The following is a 25,351-nucleotide window of genomic DNA, read 5'->3' as shown; positions in this document are numbered from 1 at the left end:
TTATCGCGCACATCGGACACATTTTGCTTTGTGCTTGCCTAGCTTCAGGACGCTTAATGCGGCACGTACCGTAGGTATCATTTTAAATGAATTCTTTCTCTTCGTCTATAAGCTACATATTCACAAAGGGATGTGGGACATGTAGTTCTGTTTCTTTTTAAACAGTGATTTACATTTACACATCTATACGACTGGAATTATGTCTAAAGAAGGTCCTCTCTTGAGGGCTGTGTGGTGGCCAGCTAGCTCCAGTTGTGAAATAAATATTTTGTTGAATTACAACACTAATACATAGCCTGTTGGATAGAACTATTGCGATTGGTACGAGGGTACGAAGAAACAGTAAGAAAATTTCTTGATTATTGATACAAAAATTGATACGCGCTAACATTACTAAATAAGCGAGCAATACGGCCTGGCCGTCCTTACGAAATAAAAAAAAAAAATAAAAAAAAAAAAACACAAGATTAAACACTTGTTGTACAGTACAAATTCACTGGTTTGAAATTGATTATCCGCAAGCTATTGACTGACACTTTAACTTGCCCTTACAGCCGTCTCCATCATTTTGATCAAAGCATGACAGTAAAGAAATTCAACAATTACGGAGTGAAAGCGCAAATAAGCAAGAAATAGACTAAAAAAGAGCAGCAAACGAGTGAGTTTGTACTGTATTGCGATAGGCTATAAATATCATACAATATGCCAAGAAGCCGCAGAAGAAAGAAAACCTTTTACGGCAAAATTCTCTATAAGCACATAAAAAAGAAAAAAGGACTACAACCCTGTCACTGTGTCTTAACAGAAATCGCAAACCCTGCACGGAGACACGCAATACAAGAGAACCGCTCCACCAGCCAATGTTTCTTATCAGATAGCAAAGCGAGCTTACTCAACGTGCACCATACTTGCCGGACTGGTGCGTGAACTGCCATTCGTACCGGTAACGCTTGTAATGGATGCTGTGGTAACGCTCGTAACGATCGTGCTATCCGGTTGGGCGGTTGGTTTGTCTTCCTTTTGCGGTATCGCTCTGCGTTCCACATCAAAGCGCGTACACAGCGCACTGGCACCGTGGCTAGCGGTGGTTGACGTTGTCGCGGTTGTCGACGTGCTACGCTGGGACGATGTTGTGTCGGCAGTGGCTGCGGCGGCTTTCAACACGGCTGCTACCTTTTCGATCGTTTTCTTCGCAGGACCGAACCCAGCGTTGGCGTTGGCAACTTTACTGTTGTTGTTGTTGTTGCTGCTGTGAAAGGTGTTCCCGTTCGCACCATTGTGTGGTGCCGGTGGCTTTTGTTCACCACTACCGTTGGAGCTTTTGACAGCAGCACCACTACCGCCCGAGGAGATTCCCATCATTGATCTTGCTGCTGCTGATCCGTTGCTAAGCGACACGCTAGGTTTGACGGATGTCGATGAAGATGTCATCGATGCGCCGGAGGTGTTACCGTTGGTACGATTGCTACCGACAGCGTGTTGTGATGGGGAACTGGAGAACCCTACCTTTAGCATACCGGCCGTTGAGGAGGTGTGAGAAGAGCTCGAAACGGTTGTTGCGACACTGGTCTGCGAGCCTCGGAAAGCCAGCGCCGAAGGGTTGGGAATGCTACGGATGGAAGCGTTTGGTTGTCGCACTGTTAAACTCCGATGGCGATTGATCTCCGTCAGCTTCGGGAGTGGAGCGAGCGTTTTTTGAACAGGCGATACACCCTGAGATAGAAGCGTGGTTGTGCTTGTTGGCGGTGAGAAGCTCATCATATCGGGCGTTCGTTTGACAGAGGAGAAGTTGCCTGCAGGTGCAGGTTTGGCGCGATTACTGTCGACGATTCTTGAGCTTTTTGCAGGACTGTGATCCAGAATGATGACATCGTCGGATAGTCGACGTCCACCTGAACCACCACTGCCAGAGAGATCCAGAATTTTGGCATTACTACCCGTCGTGGGATCGGAAGATGATCGAACCGGTCCCTTGGGGCGCATATGGGGTGAAAGTGGAGTCATACTTGGAGGAGTTCCAGGGCTTTGCATCGTCTCGTTACCATTAGTTCCCGCCGGGTTTTTGATCTTGATCAGCGGAATGGTAGCCGGTGGAGGTCGCGTAGTTTTCGTGTTCATCTTGGGCGTGGTAAACGGTGCCAGGGTGGGCTTATCAGCTACGGGTGCGTTTGCTGATATGCGAAGAAACTCAACAGCCGGGCGACTATTCTCATGCACTGGCGATGGTGACAAGGTGGCCGAGGTGGCTATTTCGGTCATTTTCGTAACGCTAACAGTCGCGGGAGGGAGAAGCAAACCCGGAAGAGGTTTCTTCGTCGACGGAATCTCCTTCGTGTAGGACGCACTGATTGGAGAACGGTACGGAATGTGATCCGGTTGGGTTGGAGCCATTCCTGCGGCTTGCTGCGCTGCTTTGGCACGGTTGGCTCCTTTGGCAAAGTTAAACATTGGCGCTTGAATTGGGGCTGGATGTTTGGCGGGCAGTAGCGATACCGGAGGCATAAGAGCAGGTGGCTCAAGTCGAGGGACCTTCGCCGCACTACCGTTACCGTTACTGTCCGTGCTGATGGATCGTTTGATTGCTGGAGGAGCGGCCATTGTTCGGATGGATCCAGTGGTGGAGCTCGTCACGGGGGAACTAGCGATTGGGTAGGCTAGCGGTGGACAGGATGGCATTGGACGCGAAAGAATAGCCGCACGTGGTTGTGACTTTCCGGCCATTCCTGACGCAGCCGTTGAGGTAGGTATTAGAGCAGGAGTTGGTTTCAGCAGCGAAGTCTTCGCTCCCACGCTCTCAAGGAGTGAGTTGATGGACGATCCCGAACTGGCCGAATCTGCGGAGAGACTTCTGTCCAAGTTAGGGATGTAAACCATCGGCTTGTGACGCACGCTGCGCATCTCGTTCAACTTTTCCTTGGAGGAAGCGGACGAAGCCGGAACTGGGACGCTTAACGGTAGCTCTTTGGGTGTAACTGGCGGGGAACTCTTCACCTGCGTCAACTTCTGCTCGTTAACAAACTTCACCTCATCATCATCCTTCGTGATATCGATAACTTTCGATGGCTTCGGAGGACTTGGAACCGGTTCCGGGACCACTGCTGGAGCTGGAGGTGATTTCGGCTGCACAACTTCCTCCTCATTACCGGACGACTTGAGCCGCTCGTGTTTGGGTGGTTTCTCGGTAAGCTTCACCTTCATCTTCAAACTCTCATCATGCTGCGAGGAAATTTCCGCATGCAGTTTCCTCCGCTTTCCGCTACTGCCGGCTTCCTTCGAGTGTTTTCCTTTCTTGCGCTTCCGGTGAGAAGAAGAATGGGAACCGGACTCGTTCGCTTCCGGCACCTCCGGAACGGTCGAAGCGTACACCGGCTTCAAACCGATCGTTTTCGCGTACTCTTCCTTGCCCATCGGCCAGACGGGACTCTTGCCGGTGGAACTTGTGGCCGAAGTTGCGGATGATGGAGATGTGGCCGCCGATGAGCTGCTGCTGCTCGGTGGACTTAAGTTGGGATTCTTTTCTCGCGGAATGCTTAACTTTGCTTTCAGATCGATCTTTAATCGGGGAATCTCTGCCTGAGATTGTTTCCGAGATTCGCTCTCGGCAGCCGGCTTCTGGTGGGCATTTTCCGTCGCCGGTGGTCCAACGACGGTTTGCGTTTTAAGGTTCACGTAGCATTTCAGTGTCGAGTTTGGAGAGGATTTTTCACCCTCCAGGTTCGACGCAGTCTCTTCCTTGCCTTTGCTAATTTGCGGTTCCTTTGACTTGAGGTCAGATTGCTTCGCTGTGGCCCCACCATTCACTGCGGCAGCGGCTGCCTGTATTGCTTTCAGCGGTGGTGGACTTCGTTTCGCATCAGCGGCGCTCGGTTCGGGTTTGGCTTTGGGTGGTACCAGCACCACTTTCAACCCGCTCGAGGCAGAGCTGGTGACTGCGACCGGTGCGGATGTTTTGGTGGCACTTCGATTCACTTCGCTCGAGGTCGTTGCCGGCGTCATCTTCGCAGTGGATGATTTCGTACGATGATGATGACCGTTAACGGCGGCCATCGGCGCACTATTATTAGCGGCATCTTCCCGTGGGGCACGGCACGGCTGGGTCGGTTTGCCGCCACCCGTGCCCTGTCCCTGGCCCGCTTTCGTTTTCGTGCTGTTTGGCCGCTGACCATCGGTGACTGGGGTGGTTTTCACCGTTGGTGTGCTACTGCTGCTGCTGCTGCTAGTTGCGGAACTCTTGCTGCCAGGTTTGCTAGTGTTGGGGCTGGTACCACTGTTACTGCTATTGGTGCTATTTTTGTCCTGTCCCTCGACGCGATGGTATGCGCTCGCGGTCGCTGCCAACTTTGCGGTCGAGTGGATGAGTATGCGATAGAAAAACCGCATCGGTGCTATCTGCGTTCAGGAACGGATTAGGGAGAGAGTTGAAAAGAGAAAGCAAAAGAAGAGAAGAGAAAAAGGGCAGTGTTAGTGGTGATGGGGGCCTATTGTGACGCCGGACTGTCGGTGGATAAAAATAAATTCTCCAAACTATGTGTACAGTATTCGCATGCTTATGTTGTTTTCCACGATGTTTTTCTGTTGTTCTACAACTATTAGGGCGACTAAACAACGCACAGGTGTTCGACGATCATTTTAATATTTTTTGTTGTTGAAAATTCTTTCCACAGTCACCGATAAGACCAAAGGGTCCAGCAAGTACAGGTTCACTACCAAGTTTTAATTGTAGAATTGAGCAGCATCGAAGACGATTCAGCCCAGGTGATGAATTTCTAATTCCTCTTCAAACGGTCCCTTTAACGGCAGGACCAAGTAACAATTCTTGTCAGGACTTCCTTAACGAAGGACTGACTATTCAGCTACGGGTACAAACAAGTTAAGGAGCCAGAATTATTTATTAAAACGTATTCTGCCCTACATCCCAAATCATATCGATTGAGCAATAATTGGGCCCATAAATTAGCTTCTCAAATATGAAACAAGCCGTGTACAGCCAATGGAATACTCCAGAGCAAGTGTAGAACTGTCCTTTCTTGATAAAAACATCATTACTTTCGAAGTTTTCATACGAAATACATCGAACAGGATGATTATAAGCGCCAATTATTCTTGTATTCCCTCCGTTTTAATCAGCATTATCAAAGAAGTTGTTCGTTTTGTGTACGAAAAAACGATTTTTAAAAGGAAAGGAAATATCATAAAAGCAAAATAACGAAAAACCAGAAAGATAATTAGGTTTAACGTTTGAACCAGTTTGGTGCCAGTGTGGAATCGAGCAACAGTTTACACCTAAACACGATGACATTTCAATCTGCACCGTGAAAAGGTAAGCCGCGCTACATAATCCTTCCTTCCGTGCCAGCCCAACGATTCTTCAATCTTGATGTCCTTGTTAACAAAGTGACCGTAAAGGCTAACCGGGTTGGACGACTGCTGGGAAGGACGCACCCTAAAAAACACTCTCTCAGGAACGATTCCGGTAAAACACTCCAATATTCTCACACGTTCATTGCTACGGTTTAAAAGTACATCCACAGCCCACTCGGTCAGACCTTCATCATCATCTTGATGATCCTCATCATCACCATCGTTATGATTATCAACTACCGCACCGGCAGCAGCAGCAGCAGCAGCAACATCAGTACCAGCGCTAGCAGTAGTGTTCAAGTGGCTGCGACGCCTAAAAGTCGAACAGACGGTACCGAGCAGAAGAAAATCTCGAACCGTATTGCTATATCACGGGGCACAATCGCTCAGCATAATTACTATTAATTATTTTCGTTTCGCGCGCTTTCCACGCGTTCTGCTGCCTGGTGCTGCTGCTGATGCTGTTGAGGTTGGGGAAGAAGAGGGCTGCCAGGTTGCCCCTTCATTCATTCATTCATTTCATCGGCCGAGTTTTCGCACTTGCACTTACGCACTTAACGTTTGCGGGTTACCGTTTTGCTCGTCTCCGGTCAGCACAGTACAGTGTGGGACGTGTTTAATGCTGCATCAGTTAAGTTGGGACTTATTCCATTTAAATACTAGTTCGAAGGGGACAATAAAGATTTTGAAGCTTTTTATGGAACATTTCAGTTGAAAATTTTCACAATCAGTAAGATGCTATTTTGCAAGTAAATTCCTCTAAACCCTCAAAACCCGCCACCAAACACGGCAAGCACTGTACGTGTTCGATTCGATTTCTCATCATGCCGGTTGAATTTGGGCCCTCACTTGCCACCTTTGCCTATCTCTTTGCGGTTTCTTCGCATCCACCGGCACACGGGCAGACTATCAACGAAACGCGCACGTTTGTTGATTCGCCACTTGAAGTCCTTCAGCTTGAAATCCCTCTAGGGTTTGCGGCCCTCGTTCGCGTTTACTCGGTTTGCTGCTCGGTCTCTATCACACAGCACAATGGTGAGCTGTCTCTATCACCTTCTAGCCGGTACGAGAAGGTAGCAGCACTAAAAAAAAGGGCCACAGACACACATTCACACCTAGCGACGTTTCGTTTTCTTATCGCAAAGAACACGTGTGTGTGTGTGTGTGCGGGCGCGAAACGAAACCTGCATTCATGCGAACCAAATCGCATTTATTTCTCCTTCGTTTGCTACACACGGCCGTGTGAGCCCTCAAACAATTCGATGGCGGAGAGATGGCATCGTGGTTTTTAGCATCATGGGGCATCTATCTACAGCAGACACGGTCAGGCTGGGACTGCCTGGATGGGGTTTTATTTTACTGCCGTTACGGACCTTGTGGAACATGATTTATTTGCCGCAGAAAGTTTTAGTTGCAGTGCGCAAAAGTGAACCTGTGCTGATGAGTGTTTGGCAGAAATTGTTATTAAAACATTATTTTCACATACACTAACTGAATCACTCCTATTAACAAAACCAAAATAGAATATTAAAATTTTGGATTGTTAGCAGAAATTGTTATTAAAACATTATTTTCACATACACTAACTGAATCACTCCTATTAACAAAACCAAAATAGAATATTAAAATTTTGGATAAATAAAATTCATCAAAACATATTGAATGTTTGAAAAGTTATCTGTAAATCCGACCAAAGGGCACAACAAGATGAGCGAAACCGGACACAACTTACATTGAGAGAGATAAACAATTTGAAAGAAAAAATTTGGAAGTATAAAATTTTGTTTAGTAAATGTTTCGAAAAATTCTTGCACTTTAAATAAAGTCCAACAGAATTCGATAAAAGGCTTGATAATTGAAACACCTTGAATTGCATGATAACTTTAGAGGGATAAAAACAATCCTAGAACATGAGACATTTCAGAATTACTAATATCACGTGGAATAGAGCAGAATAGCTTATGGCTCATGTTTAAGTCATGTCATAATAAATTGTGTCCATAAAATCATGCTCAAACAATGGATCCATGTGAAAATTGAAGGGAAATTTACATAAAAAGCAGGACTAGACTAGAGTTCTTGAGATTCGCACTCGAGCTACGGGTTAAATCAACTCAAGGACCCAAGACATAATATCCCCAGATTTCCTGTCATGGAAGACCAGATCCACTACTAAACTCTCTTTCTCCTCTGTGTGGTACCAAAAGAACTGTCTAGTCCTATGTTCCGACAAAAAGGAAAGGAGGATTCTTTGAAGGATCTAGGCTCCAGGCTAAACCGCGATGGCCAGACTAGAGAGTGTTCAACGCAAATTTACGCGTGTAGTTGTTCGGCGCTTCCTTACCGCTTTTCATCTGGCTTTCCCTTTCTATGCGCTGTCGCTGTTGCCTTCTTGGGCTTGAGCCCATGGAAGAAAGACATTTCCATTGCTTCCAAAGCCTGGCACGATTTTCATCTTCGTCTTGGCTTAACGAACTTTTAGGTGACGCCGGTCATCGAATGACTTAGTAATCCCTTTCCGAAACCACGTAGTTTTATAGTCTGTCCTTACTGTAGGCCTGATTACTAACTACAAATTGTCAAGACAAGTTTGCAAAAACAGAAGATTCGAATTATGACAGCCGTTTGTGTTGTCTGTTGGAAAAAACAAACTTAACGAAAGGCAAACTTACTAGTACACTGTCAAGAATTTGTGTTCTCTAACACAAACGGAGACTCGTATTTGTCAAACTGTTTTCCGTTAGCTATTCGAAACGGAAAGGCGCCAAACTCATTCGTTCCTGTGTGTTTCCAGTTCGTTTTCTTGTGCAGTCCCATCAAAATGTGAGTATTTGAATTCAGAAAGCCAGGGATGCCACTACGGGAGAAAAAAAAATCATCAGGCATCTTGCTGCTCAAGATGCCAATGATAACACTTGGTAAATGCCACGCAGAATGTTGGTTGAGCAATTGCTATATTAAAATCTTTCCCGGGTTCGTTGTGGTAGCTCCCCTCCGCAAGAGACCACAGCGTAGCAGCCAACATTTCTTTTGGCGTGAGTCCTTTGCCCTTATTCTTAATCTTATTAAGAATATCGATGAAAATTTCTTTTGATACACGAAAATTTTTGCTGAAATCTGAAAAGAACAACCTCGAGAACATATTGAAAAGGTTCAACACAAAAGTTGCACAGGTTAAACTCATGCTTGATTAGTAAGTTCCAAAGGATCGAACATACAACGAAGAAGGCCGACGTTAGCAAGAACTTCCATTCTGTCATCAAAACTACTGCTATCATCTCACATGATTTGAAACATCATGTTGATATTAAAATATCAGGTAGAACAATAAATTCTCAAGAAGAACAGTTGTTTACACTTTTGGTTTTGTTTTCGTTGGTTCCATCACTTTGACAGGTTTATTTTGAAGATTTAACGAAAAAAATTGCTTAACGAAACTTGTCTGTCACAAGAGCGGTTTCATAATGGAAATTTATTTATACAAGCTTGTATTGACAAGCTTGTCTTGAGACTTTTCCGTTTCTAAGAGATAATCAGGTCTCATGACGAAACGGTTCGGATGGGAATTGAACCCCGGTCTTGCCGGATGGGATTTAAAGTCCGATAAAAACCATGCAAAAAGTACAACAAATAATGCGAAAATAATTTAAGAAATCTAATCAAATTAGCAAAAAAAAAGTCCTCAATGCGTCCACTTACCCGCTTGTAGTCGTAACAGTACGCCACATCCATCAGCGTGAAATCGTGCGGCAGAATCTCCTCCTCGTAGATGATGTCCACCCGAATGTTGTCCGCGCCGACCTGCAGCCCGTTCTTCGTGAGGATAAATTTGTACAGATGGTGCACGGTGACGGCCGCCGGACACTGCAGATAGGTGATGGGAAGCGGTGCACTGGACCGGCTAAGCTCGGCCAACGTTTCATAATGATACTCCAGCGAAAGGCTGTGGAAAAAGAGAGCACGAACGTTAAACCGTTGAACCATTTAAAAAAAAAACACACACACGAATCGCTACTACTTGCCTGATTGGTTCATCCGGGGAGAAGAAGTTTTGATCGTCGAGCAGCTGAAACGTGCCCTGCCCGGTGGCTGGATCGGTATCCTCCTCCGACGGGACGATGCTGCTCGAAATCGATGCATAGAACTGAACTATTCTTTGGTTTTCGGCTTTGTGCAATCCCGGCACCAGCTTGTACACCAGTGCGCTTAGTGTTCGATCCGGCCTAGAGAAGGGAAGGAAGGTAGGACACAGACAAAGCTCGCATTAAATATCGTTTGAGGAAAAATGAAAAATGACACGTTAAGTACGGTACAGAGGTGATGTTGTGGGGTTTGGCAAACCGGGCTAGACAGTACTCCACCCAATTACGCTCCCACACACCAAAGTGCGATGGCGTCTGCGCAACGGCAAGGGTTGCGCTTCAAACAAACAAACAAAAACACACACACATACATGTTAGCGTAAAAGTTTAATGTGCGAGCATCATGCTCGATGGTGATGTTGAAGCAAAGAAAATAAACGATTGTGTCTATTTTACTTTACAAAGTTTAAAGTACAGTTAAATTAAAAACTTGTCGTTTGTTTTGGGAAGAGTTGTTAAAGCGAGTGTGCATCATGCGGGTGAAACAACCCCCATGAAATGTAATAAAATACACTCGCTACAAAACACTCATTACCGGTAAAACACAATCGTCAGAAAACGGAGATACAACCCTATCGAAAGTGGAAGATAAAACCCGCTAACCCCGAGCCCATAATTACCTTAAATTGGTGACCGTAATCGGTTTGCTGTTGTACGACTTGCAGCGGGGACAGTACTTGTTGCACTCGAGGTACTTTACGATGCACGATCGGCAAACTGCAAACGGTAAGAGCAAGAGAAAAAGACGAAACGTCAGCTAAAGGTTAAGTACGCGTCGATATTATTTGTTTGTGAATCGGAGAAGGTTGATGTGGGTTTGCTTAAAAAAAAACAAGTGAGAAGATGAGTAAAAAATAGCAAAACGAGGCAAGAAATAGGTCACAGCTGTGCGGGAAATGTGAATTTTTATTTGACTTTTATGTCCAGATTTGGGGTGACATTTGTGTCCCAGAACGATTGAATCATGCTGATTACGGTAAGGTTTACCTCTTGTTTATTCAAATGCCACGTAATGCAAACACGGAGCACGCATGCGTCATGTATTTAGTTTTATCCGCTAGGAATGTAAACAAGAACAGCAAATGCAAGATAAGTCGCTCCAGGGAAGCGGGAGGAAATATTTGCTACGGTCAGCTTCCCACTCTTTATGCGGTGCTAGAAAATGCGATCATTGCCATGAGTAATGGTTGATTAATCATACGAAACGATCAAACGAGAATAAGTGTGCAAATGGTTCTCATCATCACAATCGGTGTCATTCAGTGTTTTTTTCTGTTAAATTGTCGCCATCGTGGCTTGTAAAAAAATGGGTTGTTGATCGCGTACAGTGATGGGCAAAACTATAAAATAATCCACCAGTGAACCAGTATATGGAAGATGTATCGGACAACATCTGGGCAACTGTTCAGACACTGGAATGTTAGTTGTGAAGCTTCCAACCATTACATACGATATACGACATACAAATAAAGAGTAAAAAGTACCTCTCGACGCTAACAGGTTGGCTGATAAGTCCCCGGTCTGACACATAGAATGCGCCACTAGTATTAAATGCATATTATTTTTATATAGCACCAACCTTCAAATGGTTCGTGTCAAAATTTGACGTCTGTATGTCAATTAGTTTGTGAGACAGAGCGTCTTTTGTCAAGCAACTTTTGGTTGCTTGACGAACGAAAAAAGAACGAAGAAGAAAAAAGTGTTGTTCCACCAAGACAACGCACCGTGCCACAAGTCATTGAGAACGATGGCAAAAATTAATGAATTGGGCTTCGAATTGCTTCCCCACCCACCGTACTCTCCAGATCTGGCCCCCAGCGACTTTTTCTTGTTCTCAGATCTCAAAAGGATGCTCGCAGGGATAAAATTTGGCTGCAATCAAGAGGTGGTCGCCGAAACTGAGGCCTATTTTGAGGCAAAACCGAAGGAGTACTACCAAAATGGTATCAAAAAATTGGAAGGTCGTTATAATCGTTGTATCGCTCTTGAAGTGAATTTTTGACGAATTTTGACAAAAAAATGTGTTTTTCTTTGTTAGACCGGGGACTTATCAGCCAACCTGTTATGTCTGGAATGGAACGAACAGTACTGGGCTTAAACGAATACTACCTTATAGAACAATCGACTGAGTGACCCAGGGATAAATTCCACCTCAAAGTAAACACCATCAAAATATAGAGATAACATAAAAGATCGAAGACACCTAGTGTTGCCTATAAGGCCGCGGGCCGCGGGCTACGAGAGGTTTCACTATCAAAATTTCAGGTTCTCATGTGTGTTTATGAAATTTCCTCACTTTGAAGAACCTAACGCAACGAGAGAAAGCTGAAATCGTTTTAGATTTTTTGCAACGAATTCAACACTTTTAAATTTCCCGTGGCCCGGGGACTTTAGGTTTTTATGCTAATTGTTTCACTAGTTTAATTATTTTACTTAAATATATTCTTCTTCTTGGCTTAACGAACTTCTAAGGTCTAAAGGCCGGCCATCTAATGGCTTACTAGACTTGCCGATACCACGTAGTTGGATAGCCAAGTCCTCACTACGGAGAATCGCGGTTCGGGGGAGATTTGACCCCGGTCCTGCCGTTTGAAGACCGACGTTGCTGTCGCACATACCACCAAGCCGCCCCACTTAAATATGGCGGGACTGATAATGAGCCAAGTTGTGCAAAAAGTGCCCGTTTAAAAAGGATCAAAACTACGAACGTTCCGTGATGAAGATTTTTACTCAACGTGTTTCACAAACTTAACGATATCAAAATCGATCGTGGTTTAAAAAAGGGATTGTAATTGTGGTTGAAAAGGGAGCCATACAAATTGTACTATTTTTCACTTGAAGTTTTCGCGTTAACCTCCTTTAACTACGTTGTAAATGTTTAAATTATCAACTAGGAATATAAACAGGTGATCTTATGTTTTCATCCCACACTGTAGTTCTACCAGCGATAAAATGTGACAGTCAATCATTGTACCTAGCTAGTTCGGTTTTTTTTTTTTAAATTGTTTCTCCCTTGTTGATTTTTTAACCTTTTTGTCTCGTGCACAAACAATCCACCCATCCATCTCGCGCGCGCACACACCAACGACAGCGAATTTTGTTGTGACAGCTAGGAACTGTTCAATCATCAGGGTACGTACCAGATCGTCACCCACCCCATCATCATCCATCCCGTGACGCGTCTCAGCTTCCACTCTTGCCCGTGCTTGACAAACGCTCGCACAAACGTCACATTGGCCCCGCGCTTGATTGCCCGCGCTCACGTTCACGCTTGTCGCATGATCCGCAACATGAACGAAAAACCCACCGCAGCATCTCGCCGGTTGAATGTCGCCGTATGTGCGAGCGCTCAATCTCTTCCTACGATGCCTGTCAAAACCGATCAACGGGGAAAAGGTGTGATAATAATCACTCCACGGCTGTTGCCTTTAATCTCCTGCCTATTAGATGTTTTGCCGCGAGTTAAGCTTGATGTTTCGTTTGTTTTTCCGTCTTTTCTCTTCTCTCTTCTTCTCTTTTGCGAAGCGATCTTGTGTGGGAGTTTTGTGATCGTGTTTTAATTGTCTGCTGTGTTGTTTCTGTCCCTTTTGTTTATGATAGCTTCTGCGTCGTTTTTCAAAATTTAGAAATATTTTGACAGCTTTTTTGTTAACCACAGGATTCTAAACACTTCTTTTGCACGTTTTGATGTTGTCGGAAAAATTCAACAGCAGTCGTTTCATTCCACGTCTTTACTTTGAAGTCTCTTGCAAAGCTTTCCCGACAACAGCCAAAACGAAGGGCTTTACGGGCTCTCTCGTACGGTTCCGACATCAGTGGCCGGCATTCCGACACCGGAAAGTGCAAAGTTTTCGGTACAAATTCGTGTTTTTCATTGCCCGGTTCCTCCCTTCATGCACCATTATAGCAAACGTGCAACCATCATTCAAACTTCCTTTCAAACCACCTTCCTCCAGCGCCTTTTCCTTGAAAAGAACAGGAAAAAACTGCCGGTGAAAAGCTGTCCAAAGCAGAACCGTCGACACACATAAGCACACTCGCACACACACACACAGACTTCTGTGGTGGAAAATGGTGTGTAGTCTACCGGTACTACCGTGAAGTATCAAGAAAGGGAGAAGATTAACAACTGGCCCAAAACGTAATCATCATCGTCGGCCAGTTGTTCCTTTGCTGGTTGGTTTCGTCTTGCTTTAGGAAGCTTTCGTGTTCTGTATTGGATGTTTTTTTTTGTGCCAAAAGTTCGGTGCGTGTGCTAATAAACTGATGCGATAAATGTGAGCTCATGGTGGCTTTCAGTTTTCGGTGGATCAGGCCCGTAAACGAACGTCTTAAGCTGAGGTGTCTTTGAAAGCACAAACATAAGAGCAGAGCCGTAGTAAAAGTAGTGAACCTTATTTAATATAAGAAAAGTATTCTGTAATGACAGCTTGCTTTATAAATTTGCCATTGCCCTCCCCAAACGCAATGGCATAAATCCCAAACCAACTAAACAACGCATAAAACATGCAACATCTCACACATACCTTCCTCCCGAGTATTAGGCTACGCTAAAAACCGTGCCAAATCCAGCGAACATTTGCAAGCCATTGTACAATGGGGCTTGTTTTTCTTTCCCCCCCCCCCCCCTTTATGTTGCCCTTTCACGCTCAAAACCCCATCCCAGCGGGTTCACGTGTCGTGGCGTCACGTTTCAAAATGACTAAATAATTGTCCCATTACGCCGCTTTGGTGCCGCATCTTTGCTCGACCAAGTGCCGGTGTCCAGCCGGCGGAAATGCGGGAGCTTTTCCACCCTACAACAGCCATACCTGCTGCATACAGACAGCCAGACCTACACAGCTACACGAAGCTTGCACGGGCGTCGTGTGTGCAAAATGTGCGCAAAAGCAACGAAACGTCGCACTGGATGAGCATGAGAATAAAATGGAAAAGTCATGAGGGGTGCATGCAAACCGGCATTGAAGTTTGCTTTTGTTTTGATGCGAGTAAAAGCTATCGGATGTGTGCTTTTATGTTTAATTTTACTATTTAATTTGGGTGACTTCTCAAGTATATTTCGATGCCGAGAAAAAGGGCTGAGAAGCAAAAAAGTAAATGATTTTCAATCATCCCATTTCAATGGCACTTTCGTGGATAAATAAACTTAAGCACTGAGAACCGATCAAGATATAAATCAGCTCGAAAATGGACCAGGAGTCGTGGTACTGAAAGATGATTAAATTATGTGTTTACAGTAAAACGCTGCGCCTCGCTGCGTGGTGCTGCTGCTTCATCAACCTCATCAAATTTTCGTTTCTCATCAAGGGATAACACTTTCCCATAAGAACAACAGAAAGAAAAAAAAATGGAAAAAAGGAAAACCTTCTCGCGTAAACATTTGGCACCGATCGGAACACTTCGGTACTTCATTTGTGCCTCTTATCCCAACGATTCGAAGCAAACAATACGTTCGGAAAGATATCGAAAATAACTCCAGAAAACAAAAATCGAGAAGTGCGGTGTTCAACGATAAATTTGTTTAAATTAGATGGAAAGAAGACACAACAGGCAGCAGTCAAACACTGATGCCGCGTTTGCTTCTGTTGCTTCGGTTCGATTTCCGTTTGCTGTGGGTTGCGTAACGCTTCTGTGAGACAGGGCGAGCAGTAACGGGCGCTCGCTCATTAATTAATCGTCAGCTTTGGACCAATAAAAATCCGACCGAAAAAAAGGGGTTTTAGGTACGGAGATGGACAAGATAGTGGTGTTGCAGCCTCGGCCTGTTTTTTTGAGGGTATCGTGCGCGAGAGATCGACGGTAGCAAAAACAAACTGTTGGTGTGACATAAGAAATGCGACACACAAAGCTGATTAAGAGAATAGGAACATATGCACAAACAAATAGAAAGGAGCAAAAGGAACGAGTGTATTGATGTTGTTAAGTGTATCGCATTTGAGGTATATAAAAGGTGATAGTAGCAATAATGAAGATGTAAAATGATTAATAGTACGTAAATAAGTTGAAAGTTCGAGCTTCTTAAATAAACAATAATTAAAAAGGTTTAAATAAGAACAGAAAAGTTTAAGATAATAGGAAAATCTAACTTACAACTTGTATTAAACAACAAAACGAACATGAAAAATTGCCTTTAGAAAAGAGAAATAGTTCAATAAGATGTAAAACACAAACAACTTCGCAGTATTAATGTGCCAAACTGACTTTAAAATTGATGAAAGCCACATCAAATGAGTACATTTGTACACTCAAAATGAATACTACGCTTTGATGTGCATTTGCTAACAAAACTGAACATGAAAACAAGAAGAAACTACTTTCAAACCGACCAAAACCCCAACCCAAACCCAAGCATCGGTTGAAGGCCGTGGTGCTGCAGTTCAGTAATCGGCATATTTATTTGTTTCCACACCCCGCCCCGGCAAACTGCTGGAGGTGGTGGTCACCAAAAAACTGATTTCCTGTCCCGCCGGTGTTCTGACCACCCAAGTCCCAAGTCCACCTTCCGGGGCGGCGGCGAACGGCGGGACGGGAACCTTGAAGCGCTCGATGCTTGGGGCGCGAGAGCATAAATTTAGGATTAACTTAATAAATAAATTTTTACCGCCCATGGGAAGGCAGCTTTTTACTGTCATGCCGCGCAGGCGGACACCTCAGGGCATCAATGGGTGTGTGTGTGTGTGTGTTTTTTTTTGTCTCTTTCTCTCTCTGGTGCGTTTCGGGTCGAGCGCTAAAAATCTGACCATCGGCCGTAATAACAACCTTGCGGACACAATTATCAGTCGTGTGGTGGAGTGGATGGAAGATTAGATTTCCCGATTTGCCGGATTGATGGAAAGATAAGATAAGTTGAAGAGTGGAAGTGGCCGAGAAAACAAAAAAACAATTCAATCAAAATACACGCAATTGGCTGCAGAAATTGTAAGAGAGCTTTCGAGAGCTTCTGAACCTCGTTCGAAACATATAATTAAAATCTGGTCCGCGTGGAACTGTAAAAAACAAGCAAGAACAAGCAAGTTTCGGAAAAGGCGTTTCTCGCAAGGATTCACAGATCCCTGGTAATAAACTCTCACAGGACACTGCCGCTGGATCTGCCAGCACAGATTTAAAGGCATATCATTTACGGAAGCTCTAAAGCCCCCTTTTGGCTACAGCTACACAGCTTTTATGTTTGCATCGGAAAGCCTCCCCATATTGAAACAATAGGGGATACTTCAGGTTGCTTTTTATTCGACGCATAAAAACGTAGAGAAGAAAAAAAGGAGAAGAAATCCGACGTCCAACTTTACGCTGCCAAAGACTGCGCTCGTTACGGCGCATAATAAGGGGTTTCGGGAAAGGGTGGATGCGAGGCAAGACGTGCTAGGTTCCGGTGCGGAAGCGCAACACAAAAAAAAAACGAACCTCCAGAAGAGAGAAACATTAGGAAAAAGCTAGCAAGCTAACGGCGCTTTCGTTCTTTTTTGCTGTTTGGTTCTGGTAAAGCAATTTCCGCAACAAACAGAAAAAAAAGACCTGACACAGTCCACCCGTCCGACGACGACGACGAAAACTCAACTAAAACATCTAACGGACCTACAAAAGACAGAAGAGAGTTGAATAAAACAACTCTCAACAGGAGTAGAACAACTCCAGTCGGATGTAAGGGAAAGAAAAGCAAAAACAACGAAGACGAATGGCGAACAAAGCGAACGAATGATAAAATAGAAACATGGAAAATAGAATTCGTCGATGCATTCTGGGTGTTTTGCACAATTTTCTCTCTTTTTATTCACACCCAGCCAATGCTTTTTCTAATTTAGACGCAAAAAAAAAAGCACCTTAACATGCGAGGAAAACAATAGATCAAACAATAGACTGAACGAAAGAGAGAATAAGTAGACATATCAGACCAAAAGAACACACCGAGTGACAGATCTAACAACAACCGTACAACAAGCAGCAGCAGCACCACCAACAAACACGGGCCCGGCATAATATTTTCCGCTCCTCATTTATATTCACCCCTGGCCGGTGCGACAAACCCTTCGTAGCGCCGGCCCGTTCCCTACAATAAATGAGTTCCCGCAAGTGAACAGGTGCAGCCTAAAATAGGAATTCAGATCAAAACATTGTGCAGGCAGAGAAGAAGCAGATCGAGAGAGAGAGAGAAAGAAAAAAAAGGACACACGGCCACCCTCGCTAAGGGGAAAGCCGGATTTTCCCTGCTTGCTTATTGCTTTCGTTTCTATTCCATTGGCAGCCTCTCTTGTTTCTAGTTTCCATTGCTTTCGCAGCTACTTTATGGCTAAGGCAATAATTTTTTTTTTTCGTTTGAAACAAAAAGGCAACTTTTGTTTTTGTTTTGTTTTGATTTGTGAAGTGTTGCTGTGTGACTTTCATTGTTTTGTTTTTCTGTTTCGCTTACTTTTAATCTTTTATCGTTTCTCATTTTGATTATTTTATCTGCTATCTGTTAAATACTATTGTTTATGTTTGTTTCTTTTTTATTATTTGCTTCTTCTCTACACTTTCTATTCATGGTTGATTTTGATTGATTTTACTTTTCTTTTTAAGAATTCTACTGTTCTTCCTGTATTTTTCATCTTTCCTCTTTCTTAATCTAAAATCTCTTTAAAATGGTTATCTTTAATATGGAAGTTCTATCAAATGCACGACAAGAATCATATTGAATAAACAAAAACGACTTTAAAATGCTTGTGTGCTTCCGCTGTCTCAAACGTTTCCTTCCCATGATTCCCTCCCCAAAGCCACACGTACGTGTACGAAATCGCACACACACACACACACACACGCACGCACACTTACACCGATCCGACCAAGTCAACGCTGCGTAACGCTGACAACACCGGTTGAGTGATTTCTTGAGCACGGCTTGGAGTATTTCGGAAAGCTGCTATTATTCTATTATTCTAATTTCCGTCCCTAAACGTACCGTGCCCTTACGCAGGTTCCGTTCCCGCACCACAAACGGCGACGAAACAGCGCGGGCCACGGACGGAGAAAATGTTTCGTGACCGCGTCGTGCTATTTGAACAAATTATTAGAATGTTTCTAGCTCATTCCGCACCCACCTGAGAACCGATCCCACACGAAGCTGCTGATAGCTAGTGCAAACAGGGATGATTCCTTCTTTCCGCCTGTGTGCACACACACACACGTAAAGCTTCCAGCGAAGAGTTCCCAAAAATCTAAGGCTAAGCCCTTTCTTACACGAGACTGGATTGATCCAACAGGCGGACGCTACTAAAACTAAAAAAGGAAAACAACACTTTCAGCAAACATATGTCAGCGTTTGGGGGATGCTGGAACGCGAGGATATTCCGCCACATCGTTGCCATTTATCTTTTGCGAGACACTTTTCTATACATCCGCAGCCTTCTTTGGCTATCCTTTTTTTGTGTGTCGAATAGCTGAATAAAGCCCGTACCCTGTTTGCCGGTTCGTCAAAGGCGACATCTTCGCTTTCCGTACAACCCGGGTGTCAAAATCTCAATCAAACAATTCACCTCACCAACACACACACACACGCACAGGAAGGCTTCCTTTCCGAAGACTTCGTGTTTTTTGAAAGCAAACTACCAGCTGCCACCGAGCCACCAGAAGCCGTCCCCGTACCGTTGAAAGGTGGCATCTTATTGCGTTGAAATATTGCTACCAAACTCCGGCTCAAAAACCCCCCTCCCGATCGGTGCTGGAATTGCGCGCCAGCCGTAACAAGCGCTGCTGAATTTTTCATCCATCCTGCGCCACCGTTGCGAGTAAGAATCCCTTCAGAATTCCTTACCATAGACGAGTATTTTCGGTGAGTGCAAATTTTTCCCTTATTCCCCCTTTTTTCGCTTCGTTTCGAAACTGCCGTTCGTTTCCTTTACGGTGGTGTTGCCGTTCGCGTGCCTCGGTCGTAAACACCGAGATTTACCACGTGGTGACCCCTTACCGTCGGACTATCCTGGTTTCCCTTCAGTATCCCCTTACTTTATTAGATCAAATCTATTAAAGATATATGATTGCCAGAGTGCGGATGGATAGAAGCCACACAGCCTCGCTTCTATTTGCCTCAAGGGAATCCCTTATGCCTTTACGCAGTTTTTTTTATTTGCTGCTCACTTTTGACTTCCGATGTCCTACGGCAAAACGTATACCAACTGATCGAAATGAATACGATAAAGCAAGGAGAGGGGAACAAAAAACTACACACGTTCCTGTAGCCAAATCGTTAAATAAGATAAATGCTTCGATATCGAACAAAATCAGTGTGCAATTCGATCCGGTTCGATTTGCTGCTGACCAGTGTCCTTTATGGGCGACACTTGGACGTCTCATCTTTCGTATAGGAGCATTTGGGGGTTTTTTTTTTTGGTTACTACTTCTACCGGTCGTCGACAGTCCAAACATGCGATAAAGAGAAGCGAATTACGAATATCCAGTCTTGCGTGGTTTATCGCCACGCTTGTGCAACACCCCCGGTACCGAGATTTGTGGACAGTTCACACCTTGGTGGTTTTTGCTATTCGATTCGTAGGATTTGGTCCCCCTTTCGTGTGATGTTAAGCGAAAATTCAATTCCAATGTTTGATGGTTTGTTGACTCAACAATCTTTGCGCTCACATTCGTCACATCATGCGGTTCTTGTGTGCAGTTTGAGCTACATAAAATCGACGTTTTCGTTAGAATATTTCATGAGCATTCTCTTCTTAATTTTCATATATTTTCTGTTATCCTGTCTTTTATGTCATCACCGGATCGGCTCTAATCGCTCTATAAAAGCACCAATTTAGCACCCCAAAAACGCACATTAAACGGTCAGCAAAACACGATTAGATTAAACCGCTGGAAGACGAACCTTAAAAAACCTTCAACTTTTCGCCTTCGCCACGGTTGTTGAACCGTTTTTCCGTTGGCCAATGTTTACGAGCTTAAGACCACTTGCACGAAGTGGGCAAGAATCACCACAACCGGGCGACCGGTCGATGATATGGTCATAAAAATCAACCATCGGTCGTCATTTATGGGTTTGCTTTTTGCCTTCCACATTCCAATTGGCATTGAGCAGCCAAAATCGTATGCAGAAAGACACACAGACCCCCCCACCCCCCCAAAACCAAAAACTTCGATATTAATTTATTGCAGTTGAAGTTTCCACCGGGAGCATAAATCTGCGGGATCTCTTGAGGGAAGGATCATAAAAAGAGATCTCTGGGCATGTTGAAGGATTTGTAAGAATGCGTTTGATGGTAGAAAAGAATCCTTGGTAATATAGGCAATGGGTTTTCGTCTTTGACAGTAAAAAATAGTATTAAAATGGAAATTTAAGAACATAAGAATCTTTTACAACTCCAGTATGCTGTCTTCTTAATTTTAAAACTGTTCTCTAGCCTAGAAAAAGAGATCAGAACAGCTGTGAGAAGAGACCAAAACAGACCCCGAAAAAAGCGACACGGCAATGCGAACTGTTTATGTTTATTTCACACTCGTGTTTATGATTTATTGCCGACTCGATTCACCCAATTTTTAGTACCAGCGACCGGAGTTGGGAGTATTAAGACGGATCGAACAAGCCGATGACTGTCTTCGAGTGGAGCCATGGATGGAAAGTAGGAGAAGTGATCAATTTTTGGATCACATACTGAAAGCACTAAATTAGTATTATTTTTAGGACATGTTATTTCAACTGTTTTTGGTGCTGTCGAAGGTCTAAACTGGTGATGGGTTGTCGGAACCACACCCACGGCTCCGAACCGCTTCCGAGCATCGAAACTTCGGTTCCGATTGCGGCTAAATAAAAATCACTGTCCGGAGCCGTTGGAGCCTTCCGGATCCGTTTGAAACCGTACAAAGCTGCTAGTCGGCAGCCTTTTGGAGCCATTAGAGCCGTCGGTGCCGCCTGGAGCCGTTTGGAGCCGTTTAGAGCCGTTTGGTGGCATCTAGAGCCGTTTGGAGCCGTCCGGATCCGTTTGAAACCGTACAGAGCTGCTAGTCGGCAGCCGTTTGAAGCCGTCCTAAGCCGCCAGTCGGCAGTCAGAGCCGATGGAGCCGTGTGGAGCCGTTTGGAGCAGTTTGGTGGCATCTGAAGCCGTTTGGAGCCGTCCGGATCCGTTTGAAACCATACAGAGCTGCTAGTCGGCAGCCGTTTGAAGCCGTTTGAAGCCGCCAGTCGACAGCCAGAGCCGTTGCAGCCGTCTGGAGCTGTTTGGAGCCGTTTGGGGGCATCTGGAGCCGTTTGGAGCCGTCCGGATCCGTTTGAAACCATACAGAGCTGCTAGTCGGCAGCCGTTTGAAGCCGTTTGAAGCCGCCAGTCGACAGCCAGAGCCGTTGCAGCCGTCTGGAGCTGTTTGGAGCCGTTTGGGGGCATCTGGAGCCGTTTGGAGCCGTCCGGATCCGTTTGAAACCGTTCAGAACTGCTATCCGGCAGCCTTTTGGAGCCATTTGAGCCGTCGGAGTCGTCTGGAGCCGTTTGGAGCCGTTTGAAACCGTACAGAGCTGCTAGTCGGCAGCCATTTGAAGCCGTCCGAAGCCGCCAGTCGGCAGCCAGAGCCGATGGAGCCGTGTGGAGCCGTTTGGAGCCGTTTGGGGGCATCTGAAGTCGTTTGGAACCGTCCGGATCCGTTTGAAACCGTACAGAGCTGCTAGTCGGCAGCCGTTTGAAGCCGTCCGAAGCCGCCAGTCGGCAGCCAGAGCCGTTGGAGCCGTGTGGAGCCGTTTGGAGCCGTCCGGATCCGTTTGAAACCGTACAAAGCTGCTAGCCGACAGCTTTTAGGAGCCATTAGAGCCGTTGGAGCCGTCTGGAGCCGTTTTGGAGCCGTTTGGAGGCATCTGGAGCCGTTTGGTGCCGTCCGGATCCGTTTGAAACTGTACAGAGCTGCTAGTCGGCAGCCGTTTGAAGCCTTCCGAAGCCGCCAGTCGGCAACCAGAGCCGTTGGAGCCGTCTGGAGCCGTTTGGAGCTCTTTGAAGGCATCTGCAGCCGTTTGGAGCCGTCCGGATCCGTTTGTAACCGTACAGAGCTGCTAGCCGGCAGCCTTTTGGAGCCACCCGGAGCCACTAGTTGGCAGCCAGATCCGTTAAAGCCGTCCGGAGCCGGTTGAATCTGTTCAGAGCTGCTAGTCCGCAGCCGTTTGAAGCAGTCCGGAGCCGCCAGTTGGCAGCTGGAACCGTTGGAGCCGTCTGGAGCCGTTTGGAGCCGTCTGGAGCCGTCTGGAGCCGTTTGGAGCCGTTTGGAGCCGTTTGGAGCCGTCCAGAGTCGTCCAGAGCCGTTGGAGAGAGTACCAATATAGGCTATATCATCGTATGATGGACGATTTGAGGCGCTGCAGAATTTCAATTCATTTTAGCCCCAACTAATTCGCCGGCTTTAAACGGCTGCCGACTAGCGGCTCTGAACAGTTTCAACCGGCTCCAGACGGCTTTAACGGATCTGGCTGCCGACTAGCAGCTCCGGATGACTCCAAACGGCTCCGACGATGCCGAACGGTTCTGAATTCGGAGTATTGCACCTACCTTCCAGAACCGGTTCCAAAATTGGTGGAGTCATTCGGAAGCTATTCCGTTTTTTTTTTGTCGAATTTACCCATCACTAGTCCAAACTATCAAGAATTGGAAAAACAAAAGTTGGATCCCATGTTGCTTTGAAATTTTTGGATCTTTTTACAATCATAGCTTCAGCTCCAACTGCCATAAAACGGTTAAACTTCCTATTCATTACTAAACCACTTCCGGCATCAAGTGGATTGTGCATGCACGTCGGTCGTTTTTTTTTGGCAAGAAATAAGGCATGCACACATACAGAACGATCAATGTGCCACCATTTTCGTGACCATTTGCGTGACCACGCTACGCAAGCGAACTCACAACAAAAAACGCACGCATTCTTGCGTATGTGCAGCACATGTTAAATAGTTTTATGTCGCCCCGCTTAATGTCAACAATCCGAGTCGATAAAACTGTGTGCTGTGAAGTTGGCGTCATATACACAGGGCACACGTACGACTTTATGGACCATAAAACGGGCAGACTGACGTTTCGCGCCCAGGACCGTTTATTAATTTGTGTCGATATTTATCAATCCATTCGGAAGGTTGTTTTCGAAGCAACTTTTGCTACTTTTTCCCCATTATTTGAAGCTGTTTAGATCATTTTAAAAGCCTTTTTTTTGTTATTTCGAAGTCCGTCAAAACGATGGCACAATATGTTGTTCAAATATGATGAGACTTTACCCCCAGAGCTACGGACGTGTCAACGAACTCGAACCATTTTCGAGCTGGGGTACGAATGGATTGGAATGAATTGGTTTTCGTGTTTGCGTTCGTCTTGATCAATTATTCACCTATTGACTGTGGGGGGCTGACGGAGTAGTGATGGAACACTGGCAGAGAGTTCAAAACCAGAAGGATTAAGCAGGAATATCGGGGGAAGACTCGCTCGGGACGCAATTCCGTGCAGGCAATCGATACTTTATTGGTTTTCCGGTTATGCAAAATCATAAAAGTGGCCATTCATGTACCTCGCCCGTTCTTCTTCTCCATTCTTCTCCTTCCCTTCCATCCTGTTTTCGTACCTTTCCGTATCACGACACATTTATGCTCCCGCACGATGATACACTAAAAGCTTGATTGTTTGCTGGTGGACGGGACGGGGTAGAGGGTACATAAAACAGCAATTTCCCGAACCGAAACGCTTTTCACCACAGTGCATGTGAGCGGAAACCCGTTTGAAAACGTTTAACAATATTGCGAGGAAAAAAGAATGTTTGCACAGTTCTAGCATTTATCCTCTTGCCAATAAAACAAGAACGGGTTGGCAGAAGTGTAATGATCTTTTAATACGAAAATCTGTGATGCACAAAACCCCACAGAAAAGGGTTTAGATTTGAAAAATAAAATACATTTTTTACCATCTAATTACTGTAACTTTTCGGTGCACAACGCGGCTTACGGTCGAATGCAAATTTCAAGGGATTTTCTCGTTTATCTCTCGAAATATGCTTGTATGGGTAGGCCCTAAGAGCAAGCCGCATACAAAATGCTTTTAATCATGCTCTAATGAATGAGTGTTTCTAGTTAGGGGAATGCAAATGAATGTTAAACAAATTCCCTGCGGAGATTGTTTAGGATGTTGTCAATAAATGTATGCTGGCGAAGAAGCTATTTTAATATTATTTTAGCCCCCAAGTAAAAACCATCAAAACGGTACAGTTTTGATACATAATTAATAAAGACATTATAAAATTGTATAAGCGACGTTTTCACTGCTTCTAAAAAACATTTCAAAATAAATAATAACTAGCGAATATTGTACACAAGCACCACCGAAGACGTAAGTGAAGAGAAGTGAACAACTGCAGCTGTACGTTGCGCAAAGTGAGATGAGCAAATCCTTAATTAAATTTTAAATATCTCCGCTTCGAGCGTCGAGGTGCTTCCCCCAGGAAGAATTTTGATGAGCGGCACCAACCCACCCCCTCCCACCCTAACACGAATACTCACATGAATGCAAACAGTCGTTGACGCTGGTGGCCTCGACCAGGTAGCCATTGCAGAGGGTGCAAGTTATGCTGTCGTTGAAGTCCTTGACGCGCCGCCGGTTGCTGCCCGCAACCGTACCGCGCATTCGGATGCGTTCCGGCTCGTGCATCATCATGCCGGCCATCGGCAGGGCGGGCGACGTCGACGAGTAGGACAAAGCCGAGGGTGATCGCGTACTGCTGCGCCCTACGCTGCCGGCGTCCGGCGTTGGCACGAGGCTCGTCCGGGAATCTTTCAGACTAGGGCGAATGGCGGTATCACCCTCGCCTGTGCCTCCCCCACCACCACCACCACCGTTGCCGCTTATCATGGCTGCAGCACTTGTCAT

At 45.3% G+C, this 25,351-nt stretch overlaps 2 protein-coding genes across 2 annotated transcripts in view; both read right to left on the bottom strand.

The window, feature by feature from the left end:
- LOC126561839 (tyrosine-protein kinase Drl) overlaps positions 1 to 25,351 on the bottom strand; it is a 483,362-nt gene that overhangs the window by 132,008 nt on the left and 326,003 nt on the right. The window lies entirely within an intron of this gene.
- LOC126561360 (protein suppressor 2 of zeste) lies at positions 862 to 25,351 on the bottom strand. The gene is made up of 5 exons (XM_050217465.1): positions 24,985 to 25,351; positions 10,124 to 10,220; positions 9,384 to 9,584; positions 9,061 to 9,304; positions 862 to 4,389 (listed from the first exon to the last, which is right to left on the bottom strand). Exons 1-5 carry the CDS (start codon positions 25,349 to 25,351, stop codon positions 889 to 891), a joined length of 4,410 nt encoding a protein of 1,469 aa, XP_050073422.1. The 3' UTR covers positions 862 to 888.

The sequence above is a fragment of the Anopheles maculipalpis genome, chromosome 3RL (assembly GCF_943734695.1).
Source record: "Anopheles maculipalpis chromosome 3RL, idAnoMacuDA_375_x, whole genome shotgun sequence".
Lineage (NCBI taxonomy): Eukaryota > Metazoa > Arthropoda > Insecta > Diptera > Culicidae > Anopheles > Anopheles maculipalpis.
Note: the sequence above shows the minus strand (reverse complement) of the source record. Positions and strands in the feature narration are given on the sequence as shown.